Source organism: Tauraco erythrolophus, chromosome 16 (assembly GCF_009769465.1).
Source record: "Tauraco erythrolophus isolate bTauEry1 chromosome 16, bTauEry1.pri, whole genome shotgun sequence".
Taxonomy (NCBI): Eukaryota; Metazoa; Chordata; class Aves; order Musophagiformes; family Musophagidae; genus Tauraco; species Tauraco erythrolophus.
In genome coordinates, this window is record NC_141480.1 from 8,559,129 (window position 1) to 8,573,796 (window position 14,668).

Below are 14,668 nucleotides of genomic sequence, written 5' to 3' on the forward strand. Positions count from 1 at the left end.
AAGGTAGTCTTTCATACAATGATTTCTCTCTAATGTATCTGTATTTTGACATCTATATAATTCTGCAAGCTGCTTATTTTTTTCTAATGGGAAATAATAAATGAATATGATTTAATAATGATTGTAGTAATGATTTAACATGATTCCATATTGATTGAGGCCAGGATCCTCATTAAGTTTAAACTTAGATTACAACCTTTGCCTGTTTTTTCACCTGCTGACCCAGACTGTCACTATAAAAAGCCATCATCCTTAACGGTGAGAAACATGAGCAGCAGAGCGTTAATTGGGTAAGAGGCAGTGCTAAGCGTTGCATGCCCATCCCAAACACCAGGAAAGTCAAGAGGTGATGTCTGGTGGGTGCAGCTTTTATTAAGTTTGGCAGCCACAGGAGGAGAGAAAAGTGAGTGGGGCTGGAGGTTGAGAAGGATCAAAGGTTGAAAATAACGTAGGGAAGTGTCTCTTTTTCACCAACCCAGTGGTTTTGTTAGAGAATGCGCCTGCCTATACGATACACATGAAATGTATTCTTGATGTTTTGGTTGTAGTATGTTGTCCCATGGGCTTGATATCTCTTTTGGGATGTATAGGGCCTGCTAGCTGTGAGCTAAATGTCCCGTATGTGTGTTTTTCATATATAACAATCCTATGGGATATACCTGGGAGACAGGAGGTGAAGGAGAGAAAGGAAGAGAAATATGCAAGAGAAGAGCAGAGTGGAATGCTGGGTCTGTATCACTGCTCAGGAGATGAAATATTGTTGTGAGCCATTGAAATTGCTGGTTTGCCACAGCTTCAGTGGTGACTTGACCAGTCCCTTTATCCATTGGTCCATGGTACTGGTAAAGTATTGCCCCACTTCAGCTCAGGAGTGAGCCCTGGGAGTGGTCAGGACTGTGTATCCACAGAGGTGGTCATTCTTGCAGCTATATGTGGCATATGGCCGCTCGCATGACCTGCAACTTTTCTTAATGAAACCAGAGAAGAGCCTGCAATGTGAAAGCCCTCAGGGCTTGTAACCTTACTGAAATACCGATTTTGGGAAAAAAAAACTGTAGAGTTTTTTTAGCAGCACAAAAAGTGTGAGGGTCTGCAGATAGCAGTAATAATTCCTGCTCACTCAAATTGCAAAGCATACTGCTATCAAAATTTAATCTGGGCTCTTTGGAGCATAATCATATTTCACTCATTTTCCTTCATCCTTTTGCTTGAAATAAATGAACCCCTTCTGTGCCATCACCAACCCTGAATTCATAAGCCAGTGTTTTACACCCAGGACAAGGGGTGCAAGTGGCACTTTATGACCCGTCTCTCATTCCTCTCCCTTCAACAATCAATAGCATATTCAGCCTATGTCTATTTAAAGTTTACTTGCAGCTTTCATTTCAAAATGAGATGGCAGCGGTCATTTTATCACCCAGCACTGCTGAGCCTGCCTTTGTTTGTAAGACACCACGCTCTGGCAAAAATGATCTTGACTTGGCAGGGTACACCTTGGGAGAGATACTTCTTGGAACAGGAGAACCTCTGGCAAGTGACCAGTGTCGCTGCTGAGCCGTGCTATGTCTTTGATTTTTATCCCTCCAAATTCATGTCTTTTGGCAACAGTTCATTCAAATCTGCTTTGGTTAGCCATTCCGCTTTAGTGACAGTGATTCCTCTTGCAGTGCTGGAGGTGCACACGCAATGGGAGGAACAGAAAGTAGACAGATGTGTTTTATTTTTAGCAGCTGGACTAGAAAACGTGCAAGATGTATATCCAAATACATGTGGTTTTCCTGGATTTTCCTGGTCTTCTCTTGATCTTCTTAGGGCTTCTACCCAAGTACATACTCTTTTACTCTAAAATCCCTGAAACAGCTGCGAGTCAGATGCTGAGGTGGCCCTTTTGATTTGGACTTCAGTGTTTAAGGACATTCCTAGCAGCACTTGAGAAGGAGGCAGCCCCATCCCTCTCAATGAGTCTCTAAATTGCATGATGAGTTGCCATGAAGTCCATATGGCATGTCTGTATTTATAGATCAGTAATTCCTTGAAATTACTACTCCTGCCATCCTGTGGCCTGCATGACCCTTGGTTTCAATGTCTCTCTAACTGCAAAATGAGTTCTGTTGCTATAAATGCCAATGTGTGTGTCTCTCATTGCAACGTCCTCCCCACGCTCAGCTCCAGCTATTGTAGGTTTTGTGATTTTTGTATCCTGCCTTATCTTGGAGGCCTGAGGCATTGTATAGCATCATCCTCCTGCTTCTCTAGCCTGTAGAAATAGTAAAAAAAAAAAACAAAACAACAGATGGAAAGATACCTTAAAGGGTATGTTTGAGGATTGTTGTGCCTGTTCTTGACTACCCAACTCTTGGTCATTTCCCAGTCTTAATTTATACATGCGGAGACGTAGCTTTTGCTAGCGTCAGTCTCAAATCCTAGTGATGTCAGTCAAATTCATTCTAAAAGATATGCTTCAAAACATCTTTTTCTCAGGAAAAGAACTCAATTTACCTTAATCCCTGCAGACTTTGATGATGACCCTGAATCTTAGAAATAATACCTTGCACAGGAGGTGTTTTCCATAATGCATTTACCTTTGCAATTGCCTCCTCACACCATCTTTCTTACACGTGCACCCCCCTTTCTAAGCAATTACAGCTTAAATGAACGTAAATCCCTCATCTTAGTGAAAGTTACAACTTTCACAAGTTAAAGGTAAAATATAGTTTGGTCCAATTCTACTCTGTGCCAATGTACCCATACACCTGTCTTATTGAATAAAAACCATAAGAAAAACTCATATAAAATTTCGACATATATTTTGTTTGCTATTATGCTTTGTCAGATGTTTCATTACATCTTGGACACACATAACTAAACAATTTCTAAAGAAAATGGACTATTTGCAGTCATCTGCTGGAGGCCTGCAGCCAACGCTTCACCCCATTTGTCAAGGAGATTTTTGCCATCGAAGCGGAGGGAGCGGTGGGGACTCGGGGAGCCTGGTGCGGTGCAGGGCTGGGGAGAGGGTGGGAACTGGTAGCTGCAACTATGGAATCCAAATGAGGAGAGGCGAGAAATGCATGTTGCATCAGTCACTTTGTTGCCCAGTCACTGGGAGTTTGCAGTGGTTATTTGAAAGGCAAGAGAATGGCTCAGGAGACCCAAACATTTGGATATAGAGGTTCACATCACTGGGGTGTGCTTGGGCTGTGCAAGGAGCAGAGCAAAGGCTGCAATCCTGAGCGGATCACTGTGCGAGAGAGAAGTCAGGAGTTAGCCCAAGACAGGAGAGCAGTCTGTTGGAAAGATGTTCCTGTTCTGTCCTTGCTTCTCTCAGAGCAAATATTTGCATAATGTATTTTCCAGTAAAGCTGTGTAGCATCTTGACAAGATTGAAAGCGCAGGAAAGACTGTGAGACTTGAAACCGATCAACAGGTTTCCACATGTTTTTGCTGTAAGGACCGATAGCCCTAAAGAAACCCCACCAAAGAGTCTGTATTTTGCAGAGATGTCCCCAAATAACAGAGGTCAAGTTCCCTATCACATTTTATTGCAATACTCCTACATAGCCAAACCTGATTTTGTCAATTCAGTGGAATTAATCACGTATTCTCTAGATGGAGTTAAGTAGAATTAATCACATAGTCTTTACATGGTTTCGCTATGAATGAGAAGGTATATTAATATACAGGCATCCAGCGAATATTACCGTCAGTAGCTTCCTGTTAGCACAGAGCATCGCTGCATCTCTTTGAGTACAGATGACTAGCTTAAAAGAACATCTTTCATCTGTGTAAATGGTTTACTGGGGGGCATTGCAGATTGTTCTGAACAGAGGTTTTTTTCACAGAAACAGAGCTAAAAGGATAACACAAGTAATTACATTCTCTAGTGCCTCCCGGTGCTTTACATGTTCTCTTCTATGGGTAAGAAAAAAATCAGCTATTGGCAGCCTGGTGAATTTAGTAATTGTAACTAATGGGGTTGTTTCTTTTTGTCTGTGTTTTAGGATGGAATGGGGAACCTGAGAATCACAGAAAAGGGTCTAAAGCTGGAAGGAGATTCAGAATTCTTGAAACCTCTCTACGCCAAAGAAATCCGGTCGAGACCAGTAAGTTGCTGGGAAAGGAATAAGCACGTTTCTGTGGCCATAATTGAAAGAAACCATGAAGTGGCAGAGTAGCGTGGTTATTGGATAAATTACTTTGGTCACTCTATGCAAATGTAATTTGGGGAGTGAGAGAGTGGGTGTCCTTTGGGTCCCTCGTCTGGATACTGTATCCTCTGGGCAGTTGCAAGGTTGAATTTGTAGTTAAAATGCTTCCCGGACCTCTGAGATGTCACGTTGTGTTTTTGTCTCCTTTTGAGATACATCATAAACAACCCTCAACTGCCAGACCTAATGTTTCCGAGGTAGAGTGGTGACAGGCAGTGGTGAAATCTAGCTCACGTTTAACTAGTTACTCCTTTTCTGCAGAGAGCAGAGAGGTGCTGCCTTGGCACAAGGGCCTGATCTGCTGTTAGCTGGCACAATAAACCCATATTGTGTGCTCAGTCCTATTTCACGTTGCGTTTTGAAATTATGTGCAGTTAAAATTCAATGCTGCTCAAAGAGAGACTGCTTGACAAAAGTGGCAAGGATGTTAACAACTGAAAATGAGAAAGAACCCAAGTGTGATTGAAATAGCATTTTCATAGCAGCACTTCATTGACTGTCAGTGACTTTTGCTCTTTCTATTGCAATCCTGTTTGTCCTGAGCAGCTTTAAAATAACTGAAACAATTATAGAGTTTCCAGGATCCTTCTCAGAAGATGTCATCTATCTTGTTTCCTGATCCAAAGTGTTAATTTGAGTCAGGTACCAACCTTCCATTTTGATAACAATGGCAGATAGCTAATTAAATAAAATTAACAACCCTTTATCTCAGTATTTCAGTGGTCTTGTAGAAATTGGAACTTGTAGCATAATCAACACAACATCGAATACAATATCTGATTTAATTATTGAAGGTTGTAACCTCTGTAAGATGGCTAGGAATTGATTTGAACAAGCATAATCATTTAGGAAGAAAAGTTAATGAGAAAACATTCATATCTATAAATGTTTTCATCCCTGAATTAAAATGGAACTGCAGAACCTTACATGTCATACACTTTGTAATGTAAAATGTGTGGAAAAAGGTGCAGCTCTTGGTTTGATAAATAGACTGACAAATTGCTACTTACATTTCTTTTTCTCTAGTTGGATTGCTGGAAATAATATTTGATTACTAAGAGAACCGAAAACCACTTCTTCCTAGTGGGGAGTTTACGTATTATCATATTGATCTACATTTTAATACAGCGAGGGGGACAAAAGGTGTCTCCTTCTTGAGGTTATGAAACCAGTTTCTCCACCATTGACAGTGTAATGAATGCAAGAAAGATAAAGAGAGGCCTTTGTATGTGTTCCTTGCATTATCCCACCTCCAGGATTATTTTTGCTGTTAGCAGAGAAGGATCTAGCTACCAGCCAGAAGGTCTGATCTACAGCCTAGTGAGTTGGAGCATCCCTGCCGGCTTCGGTAGATGAGTCCTGGAAACTGTATTAACTATCCAGTTACGTATAAACCATGTGCATAGCTTCTCTGACTTCTCAGTGGAGTTAAACTGGAGTAGCCTGTCCTGGCTTAGCTCACAATAGTGCTGGAATTACTGTTGGGCTGGGGACAACAGGGACAATCCTCTTGGTTTCAGTCAACTTCTGCTGTCTAGTGCTGTGTGTGACTTTGGCCTCTTGTAAGCAAATGAAAGAGTTGCAGTCAATCCAAGGAGGATAGTTATGGAATATTTAAAAATATTATTAAATAATCAACACTATTTTTTTTAAAGAACAGTAGTATGACCCAATATTCTCTTGGAGGGAAGCGTACTAGCAATTCCTGAACTTGATGAATATTGCTAAAACAAATTCAGCACTCAGTAGTACAGATGAACATCCATACTAATTCCATAGTAATCTTCTCTGGGTTGTCAAAAGTGCATAATAGGGCGTTAAATATGCAAAGTGTAACAGAAACAATATGACAAATAACAGTAAAGAGCATCCCAGAGATAAACTGACATACAATATTTTTCAAATGTTTAATGAAAAAATTGATGTGGTTTAACCCCAGCCAGCAACTAAGCACCACACAGCCATTCTTCTCTACCTCCCTCAGTGGGATGAGGGAGAGAATTGAGGGAGGAAAAAGGTAAAACTTGTGGATTGAGATAAAGACAGTTTAATAGGTCAGAAAAGAAAGGGGAAATAATAATAATGATAGTAATAATAATAATAATAATAGAATATACAAAACAAGTGATGCACAATGCAGTTGCTTACCACTCGCTGACCGATGCCCAGCTGGTCCCCGAACAGTGGCCAACTGCATGACGTCATATGGTATGGTCACAGTAGCATGACGTCATATGGTATGGAACATCCCTTTGGCCAGTTGGGGTCAGCTGTCCTCACTGTGTCCCCTCCCAGTTTCTTGTGCACCCCCAGCCTCCTCACTGGCAGAGCAGTATGAAAAGCCAAAAAGTCCTTGACTTAATGTGAGTGCTGCTCCGCAACAACTAAAATGTGTTATCAACATTGTTCTCATCCTAAATCTCAAACACAGCACTATACCAGCTACTGGAAGAAAATTAACTCTATCCCAGCCGAAACCAGCATAACAACCTAAAAGCTGTGTACAGTAAAAGATACTGATTTTATATAAAGCTCAAAAGACTTTCAGATGCTGGTTATTTATAGAAGACTTTCATTTAAAAAAAAAAAATAATTTCACTGTTGTTCTTTATAGTAGATGAAGGGGTGTTAGTGCTTCATGGAAATGTCAGGGGAGAATCCCTTTTTGTGTAAGCAGCTGCAGTCCTGTGTCCTCCGAGCAGTGGGTTTTCCCACTCGTGTGTCTCTGCAGCGCTGCTCCCCACGCTGCCCTGCCGCAGGCAGAGCTGAGCAATCCCTGCCAAAATATCTCCAAAACATGAATTGTGGTAATTCTGCAAAGCCTGAATTTGTCACTTACGCCTCTTCTGTGCTGCATCTCTGAAGTCCCAGGAAAGTGTTGATTAAAAGTACACGCAGACTTGTTTTCCTAGGTGCTGTGCCTTCTGCTTTACAGATAGTTTTGAATTTCCACTTAAAAGTTAATTTCTTTTTCAAATTAATTTAGCAGGGAGGGAAGACAGGTTTAGAGAGAAGGAGAATCCCTCAAATGTCATTCCAAGAGACGGGCTGTGTGGGAACCTCTGAGTTTCTGTAGTTTGTGCCTTGAAGAGCTCTAGTAGGCACTGCGCCTTCCATCACCTCTGGACAGAGTAGTTGTAATTAGCTGTGCTCCTTTGGAAGGTGACTCATTGCAAGTGAAATGACAACCAAGAAGAACCTAGTTTGTTGTACTGTGGCACACAACTGATGACAACCCAACACAGGCATCTTTCTGGGAGTCCCTTCAAAAAGTCTTTGCAGAAGGATTGGACCAACGTAGTTTGGTCCCATGCTGGAGAAGTGGCCATTAAAATCACTGACATGAATGGGCTTCTTAAAGCTGCTTACAGCCAGTTTCTTTCTGCATCACTGCTGCCTCCTGTCTCAGGAATGACACCCTCCAGTCTCACTTTTCTTTTTCCTCACCCATTCAAGAGTGACTCCCCAAATCCCTCTCTCTTCATATAATGAGGGTCTCTGTTCCTCTTGTTTCCCCATCCAAGTCCTGGCTCAGTAATACTGGGTTTGTAGTGCCTCCTGCATTAGGAGCCTATTTCGAAGCATCAGAGCTTGCAAATAAACATAACCTCGTTACTGCATGAGCCTAAAGTTTATCTGGAGGTTAATGGATAGTGACTGGTGGTAGAAGCGTTTGCACTCTTGTAGTCTTGTTTTAAAGAAATGAGATAGATAATGTTCCCTTTTCCAGGAGTGTTCAGAACATCTGAAACTCCCAGTTGAACATATTGCACACTAAACAGTATTTTCCATGCCACTTGCATGGAACATGAGCATCTTGCTGCCTTTAATTAAGAAGTTAACTGGACCATGAAGTATTGCCTGTGTAAATAAAAGTGATTTGTACTTAGTCAAGAAGGTGCATTAGGAATCCTCGCATTTCTTTACTTGCACATAAATTATGGAGATTATTAAAAATTGGAAGGGTCATCTATAAACCCATCTGTAGCTCAGCTGCACTGTCACTCTCAAAATGTAGCTGTCTTTCTAACTGGTGTAATTTATTGTGGACTATCGTGTGAACCATCTGCTTGCTTATAAATCAGACAAACTTTGACTGAAAGTTGCACGCAGCAGCACAAATTGTTAATTTTATGTGCTGGAAAGCAATGGCAACAGTTTTGTGGTCTTCAGTCTACATTACCGTAATTTGGATAGAAATGTAAAACTGGAAATTTTCCTGCCTTTGTTGAGAAGAGGAGCTAATAAGCAGGTTGCTTGAAGCTTACAGTGGGCATAGATTTAGCTTTCTTAGTGCAGTTGGGGTATTTTGAAGCTTTCCACATCCAGGTCTGTGAGTAACTTAAAAGGAGCAAGACAGAGAACAGGCTACGTGCATTTTCCATTCCAATAACAACTGAAATAAAATCCTGTGCTGTGATTACACAGGAAAATCAACTGAATTACTTCTCCCAGGAGCTGCGTGACAACCAATGAGATGATAATCTCAGCTTTAGGAAGCAGAAAAAGACATTGCCGTGATAGGATTAGGATGGGTTTGCCCTTTCAATGTTTATTTCAAGTGCAGAGATAGAAAAGACAAACCTCAGTTTGCAAATGTTTGCATGTGGGCTTGAATTTTCTTACCCTGAATCCTTGTAAAGACAAGAGTGTGGATTTGCCTGACAAAGATTTTTTGTAGTGTAAAGCTCCTGATGGGGGCCCTGCTCACTCAGACTCTCATCCTGATGGATGGGTCTGGGAGCACAGATCCAAACATGGGCCCCAACTTTTCTTGTCTGTCCTCTGCTTCCGGGGGGAAGCTCCAAGCTATTCTGTTGTTGCACAGGTATAAGTGATGGCAAAAATCACTGCACAGATTTTGAGGAGATGTTAAATGTCTTTTAAAAGAGATCTCTTAGTGTCTTTAGCCAGTTTCATGTTGAAGGTCTGCTTCCCATTATTTTTAATCAACTGAAAAAATAGTTTAAAAGAAGAATCCTATACATCAAAGAAAAAAGCCTGAGGCAAAGTACAGTTTCTTTTTTTATTATTTTCCTTTCTTTGGGTGATGTTAGAGGTCCCTATCCTGCGCACCGTGGCAATGAGTGCCTCACTGAGCAGCGTGCTCACTCATTGCGTTGCAGCAAACCTGGCCTCATGTGAAGCGGTACACAATGACCAGTGACTACAGTGGAAGAAGGACTGGGCCTGTCATTAACACTTGGCTGTGATTCTGCAAGGGCACCTGTTTGGCCTAAAAAACTCACGGCTGTGAATTAGGACTGATAACTGCTGCTCCCTTTCCTGGTGTTTAGTAAGTTCTCATCACCGTAAAAGCTAGACTAGCAAGTGCATAAAATATGCTTGTCTGTACTTTACATTTTCCCCAGCCAGTACTTGAATGATAGAAATGTTAAAGGAAGCTTTTAAGAGTGATAAATAATTATTTTGCCAATCTACTTGTCTCACTATGTTCAGATCTGGAAGAGTGGTATAATTTTGAAGCACAGAAGCAGTTCTGTAATGGACATATTCTTTTGTATTATTTGCTCTGCAGGTCTACCTGCCTCAAAGCTAAAAATACGCCCTGAAAAACAATAAACCATGTATTTGGATTAAACAATGACATGTGCCCACAATGGGGCATACCTGCCTCATAGCCATAAATACATATTTATAAACAATATAACATACTAATTTGGATTAAAAGGCAACATTCACCCGTGAGGAAAGGCAATGCAGATGGCAAGATAATTGCAACTTTGTACAATGCTCAAACTGTGTAGGAGAAATCTAGCTTTCAGTAAAGGCTCAGGTAGATAGCGTGAAAGAAGGCTGCTATTTTTTGAGGAAGGAGACAGAATAATTCTCTTTCTTCCTTTGTCAGAGTTTACAGAGCAATAAAAGGGTATTGAATTAGTTCCTGATGATTTGGTCTAGCAAAGTGTTTAAGGATTTCAGCACGCTCACTGAAACCATTGCAGGGTGGAAATGAAGTTTGTGTCACCATGCTGCCATCAGTTAGTGGTCTCTGCGCACCCCCACCACCTCTTTGGCCATTATTCTTCCCAGCATTTAACTATTCCTTTAGCGATTGATTCTTCAAAGACGAGAGGAACCTTCTTTTTTTTCATATTAGGATACGAACGAACCTGTAGGAGCTCCTGGCAGCTCATGGAGATGTTGACATTTGCCTCTGGGGCAGTTCAGCTGCCGCTGTGGCTTCAGGTAGCAAAACCGCACACTATCCAAGGCTGACTTCTGAAGCACAACGCTTCCTCTAACTGATCCTTGATTTTTGGCAGCAGATGTTAAAATATTGTTTAAAAGCCCTAATAATATTTAAAAACCCCAAGATTTCTTATGATGGCACAGCCAACAAAAGGAAGCTCCTCGCAGCCGTGCCTGGCCATCTCATATTCACCCTATAAGGTTTGTTAAGCATTCACTGCGGCTTCACTCCAGACACCTTGTCGTTAGATTCTGTGCCAGTGTGCTTTTGCTATAAATGTCTCTCACTTTGGTCAGTTTGAGCCTTGCTTGCCCAACAGCTATCAGCAGAGAGGAGAGGTGGCAGTCAGTGGGGCAAACAGTAAAAATAGAGGCAGCCGAGCAAGTTGCAAAAGGTATCGCTTTGGCAGATGCGCCTTCACCTGCTGCACAGGTTCTGTTGGCATCACCACCCAAAGCGGGTTTGAGTCTGCATACGGCGGTAGGCTGTGAGCATCCAGTGGGATTTATAAAATTGATATACTCTCCTCTTAATAAATTTCATTCTTAAGCAATAAAACGCGGAGAGCCTACTTCAGACTGAACCTTGGTCACCCCAGCACTTTGGGGGCAGTTAGTGGCGCTCTGATATTGCCAGTGTGTTGAAAAGGTGGAAGTTTAAGTAAATTTTACAGCAACTATGAAAACATTTCCCTTTACCTTCAGAGTAAAATCAACCAGAAGTCTCTCAGCTTTGAATTTTGAAGGAAATTTTGGAGGCTGGCTGAAGGGGTACTTCCAAGAACATCGGAATCAAGTGCTGCTTTGTCGGTTCCCCTCTAACAAGCTGGTGTTATGTGCCGCACACTGGGAGCACAACAGGGAGCTGAAGTATCCCGCCAGCTGCAAAATCCAAGTATCCCAAAGAAAAGCGAGAGAGGAAGCTCTGAAGTAAACAAACTTTTTGAAATAACTCCACAAGTTGCAGTTCAAAGCAAAATCTTGTGGAGGCTGCCTATGGCATTTAGAAAAGGATTTCATTAAATGTTGCTAACTTGTCATAAGCTCTCTTAAATGGAAGGGTAATGGCTCATAACATTTGTAAGCTTTTTAATTTCATGCAATATGAGCAGTGTAATCAACACCTATTAAAGTCAATCAGCTGTGCCAAGCGGGCTACCTACCTCGGCTTTTGTCTATGTTTTCGTCATGGGTACACCTCTGAACTAACTCTGGGAACAACGTGTTTGTACTTTCTTATCCTAACATCAGTGGAGATTTTGTGTCCAGAAAACCTGCTATGGTCATTGCAGAAGTATCTGAACCCATAAGCTGAATAAGCACTTTATAGTCAGTGGTTTTCACCTTTTAGGGAGGGAGTTTGGGCCATGGAGTTGATGCGGACTAGGTAACAGCTCTGGAGCCAAGTATGAAGGAGATGGAGAATGTCCTAAATGATCTCCCAGTTTTGTTGACTTTTTTTCCTTGGAGAGGTGAAGTTTCTCTGCTCGAGCTGGTTGTGTAAGGAGAGGGGAGCAGTTCAGATCATGTGTTTGTTTTGCTGTTCTGAACCGATTCCTAGGGCTATTGCAACTGGGGCTATTGCAACTGTGGCTATTGCCCGGATTGCCCAGCTGGGCTGAATTGATTGAATTTCCTAATTAAGGTTTAGACCCTGCCTACAAAAGGTGGGTCATTTCCTCCTGGCTGTGGGAGATGCAATGACATCCTTGGAGCTGCAGCCTAGGCTGGTGAGCAACAGATTCCCTTCTCCTTGTTTTAAACGTTTGTAGCTGGGCTCTGCGGTCATCAAAACAAGCGATGTTCATCACAGCTCAAAGTGAGCTGCTGCCTTAAGGCTGGGTGCTCTGTGGTCACTAAGCTTTTGCATTGCATTTTTGCCATGATCCCAGAAATGGCTCATGTTTCAGCTGTGAAGAGGAGGATGGTGAGGCTGAGTTGTGTGGTGGGGCTGAGTTGTGTGTTGGGGCTGTATTTCCACAGAAATGTTGCAAATCAACTAACATCATGTTTTCAGCTGAGTTGTGAGCCTTGAGATGGAAGTGCAGGCACTAGAACTTAAAAAAAATAGAATAAGCATTTGATTTAGTTTGTTCCCTCAAAAAGAAAGAAGAAAACTCATGGAATTACTGATTTTAAAATTGAAAGAAAAAATGGCTGAACTGAATGAATTTGGCAGGCAGTTCCCTGGCTTCCTTGGACATGCACCAGGCTTCTAAGGTCTGTTATTTCAGCTTTGGTTTGGCATTGTGAGTTTGCATGCTACCTTGATGAATTAACTGTAAAGCTGCTGGGAAGCTCTTTTTTCCTAATTAACCATTTATTACAGCCTCACAGTATTCCTACAGGCTTGTAAACCTTCAGGAGCTGTACATCATCCTTATTTTTCTATGTTTAATCTTACTTTAAAAAAAAAAGCACAGAGGTTTATTGGGGGATTCATGAGTGTGAAGAAAAGCACAGAGGGTTTACTGGGTGATTCGTGACTGTGGGAGGGACACATCAGTCACACCTACTGATTATGGGATTGCTGTTGCTTACTTGTGTTGCCAGACAGGTATTACTGTTAAAAGAGAAGCTGTGCTGATATTTGACTACAGCTGACCTGAACCAGCCCATGGGACTGAACGCATTTGTAGAGTAGCCTTGAATTCTCAGTCGAAAACTTGATCCAAATTTCATCGTAACAAGCTGTAGCCTCAAAAAGAAGTAAACCTTACAAAGCACCTGAAACTGCTCAGGGAAAAATGTGTGCAATCTTGTACTGCTGCATTTCTCTCTCAAGAGCAAAGTCCTTGAGTTTAAGGATTTACTATGTCTAGACATCACTGCTGACAATCAGGATTCTGACTGCTTGGGAAAGGCTGAAATATAAAAACAACTTCTTAATACTAAAAATGAAAAGGGAATAAAACTTTATACAGTATGGATAGTGAGAAGATAGAGACAAGTAGACAAAGGAAACACTAAAAGACAAATAGCAAGATCCAATTATAAAGAAAAAGAATGTTTTTCTGATATTTCTGAGAAGCCTCAAGCAGAGCTTCGTGTCTTCTTACCACAGGGCAGCAAACACTTCTGCAACTCTTCTGCTGATCAAAACTATTTTGGCAGCAAAGTTATGTATTTTGTAAGGCAAGCGTTACTTGACAAGACCAGCTGTGCTGCCATTAGGAAGTGCAGGCACACACAACTGGTTTTACAGACAGTTCAGTTTGTGTGTGCTTTGATTTGCAACAGGAAAGGAAAGACAGACCTTCCAGGTTTCATTTACAAGTGGCTATGCATGTAATAAGAGATTCTCTGGTTGTTCTGTTTCTAAATGACAGATGTTGGATTTGGAGAAAGAACGCAGGGAGAAACAAGAACAACTCTGAATTTGCTCCTGTTCTTTTAGGGCAAACTGGTTGAGGCTCTTGGGAAAACTAACTTGTTTTGTTTGAAAGAAAAAGTAAGATTCCTTTAGCTGTTAACATTTCCCTGGCTGGAACATCTCTATTTTTGATCTCTGTTTCTCTGAGGCTGTGCCTGACCATCTATTCCCATGTATGCCAGCATTTTTTGGGAAGAGACTGTCTCACGGCAGCATTAGTGGCACAGTGTTGGAGTGCAGGACACTACTGCACGTGTGTCATAAAAATGGCTATAAATCTAGTCACAGAGATAGACTTTCTGACTTGTCAGTGAATCGTTCATTTAGGCTTCAGTCCAACCAGATATTGAATTATCTGCATAATTTACAGACTCAAGTAATTTCATTGACATCAGTGAGGCTCTTCGCAGGCATAGAGTTGGGTGTACGTTGTTGTGCTGGTTTTGGCTGAGGTAGAGTTAATTTTCTTCGTAGTAGCTGGTATGGGGCTAGTTTGGGTTTGTGCTGAAAACAGCGTTGGTAACACAGGGATGTTTTTGTTAGTGCTGAGCAGTGCTGACACAGCGTCAAGGCCTTTTCTGCTTCTCAGCCCACCCCACCAGTGAGCAGGCTGGGAGTGCACAAGGAGCTGGGAGGGGACGCAGCTGGGACAGCTGACCCCAACTGACCACAGGGATATTCCATCCCATATGGCGTCGTGCTCAGCATATAAAGCTGGGGGAAGAAGGAGGAAGGGGGAGATGTTCAGAGTTATAGTGTTTGTCTTCCCAAGTGTCACCAAGTCACCTTTATGCGTGACAGAGCCCTGCTTTCCTGGAGATGGCTGAACACCTGTCTGCCCATGGGAAGCACTGAAGGAATTCCTTGTTTTACT

At 41.9% G+C, this 14,668-nt stretch overlaps 1 protein-coding gene across 1 annotated transcript in view; it reads left to right on the forward strand.

Annotated features, from left to right (window-relative positions):
* SGCD (sarcoglycan delta) overlaps positions 1 to 14,668 on the forward strand; it is a 131,075-nt gene that overhangs the window by 51,891 nt on the left and 64,516 nt on the right. Inside the window, exon 2 of the mRNA XM_086621499.1 lies at positions 4,002 to 4,103. Within this exon, the coding sequence (XP_086477625.1) occupies positions 4,002 to 4,103 (102 nt within the window). The remainder of the gene's footprint in view (positions 1 to 4,001; positions 4,104 to 14,668) is intronic.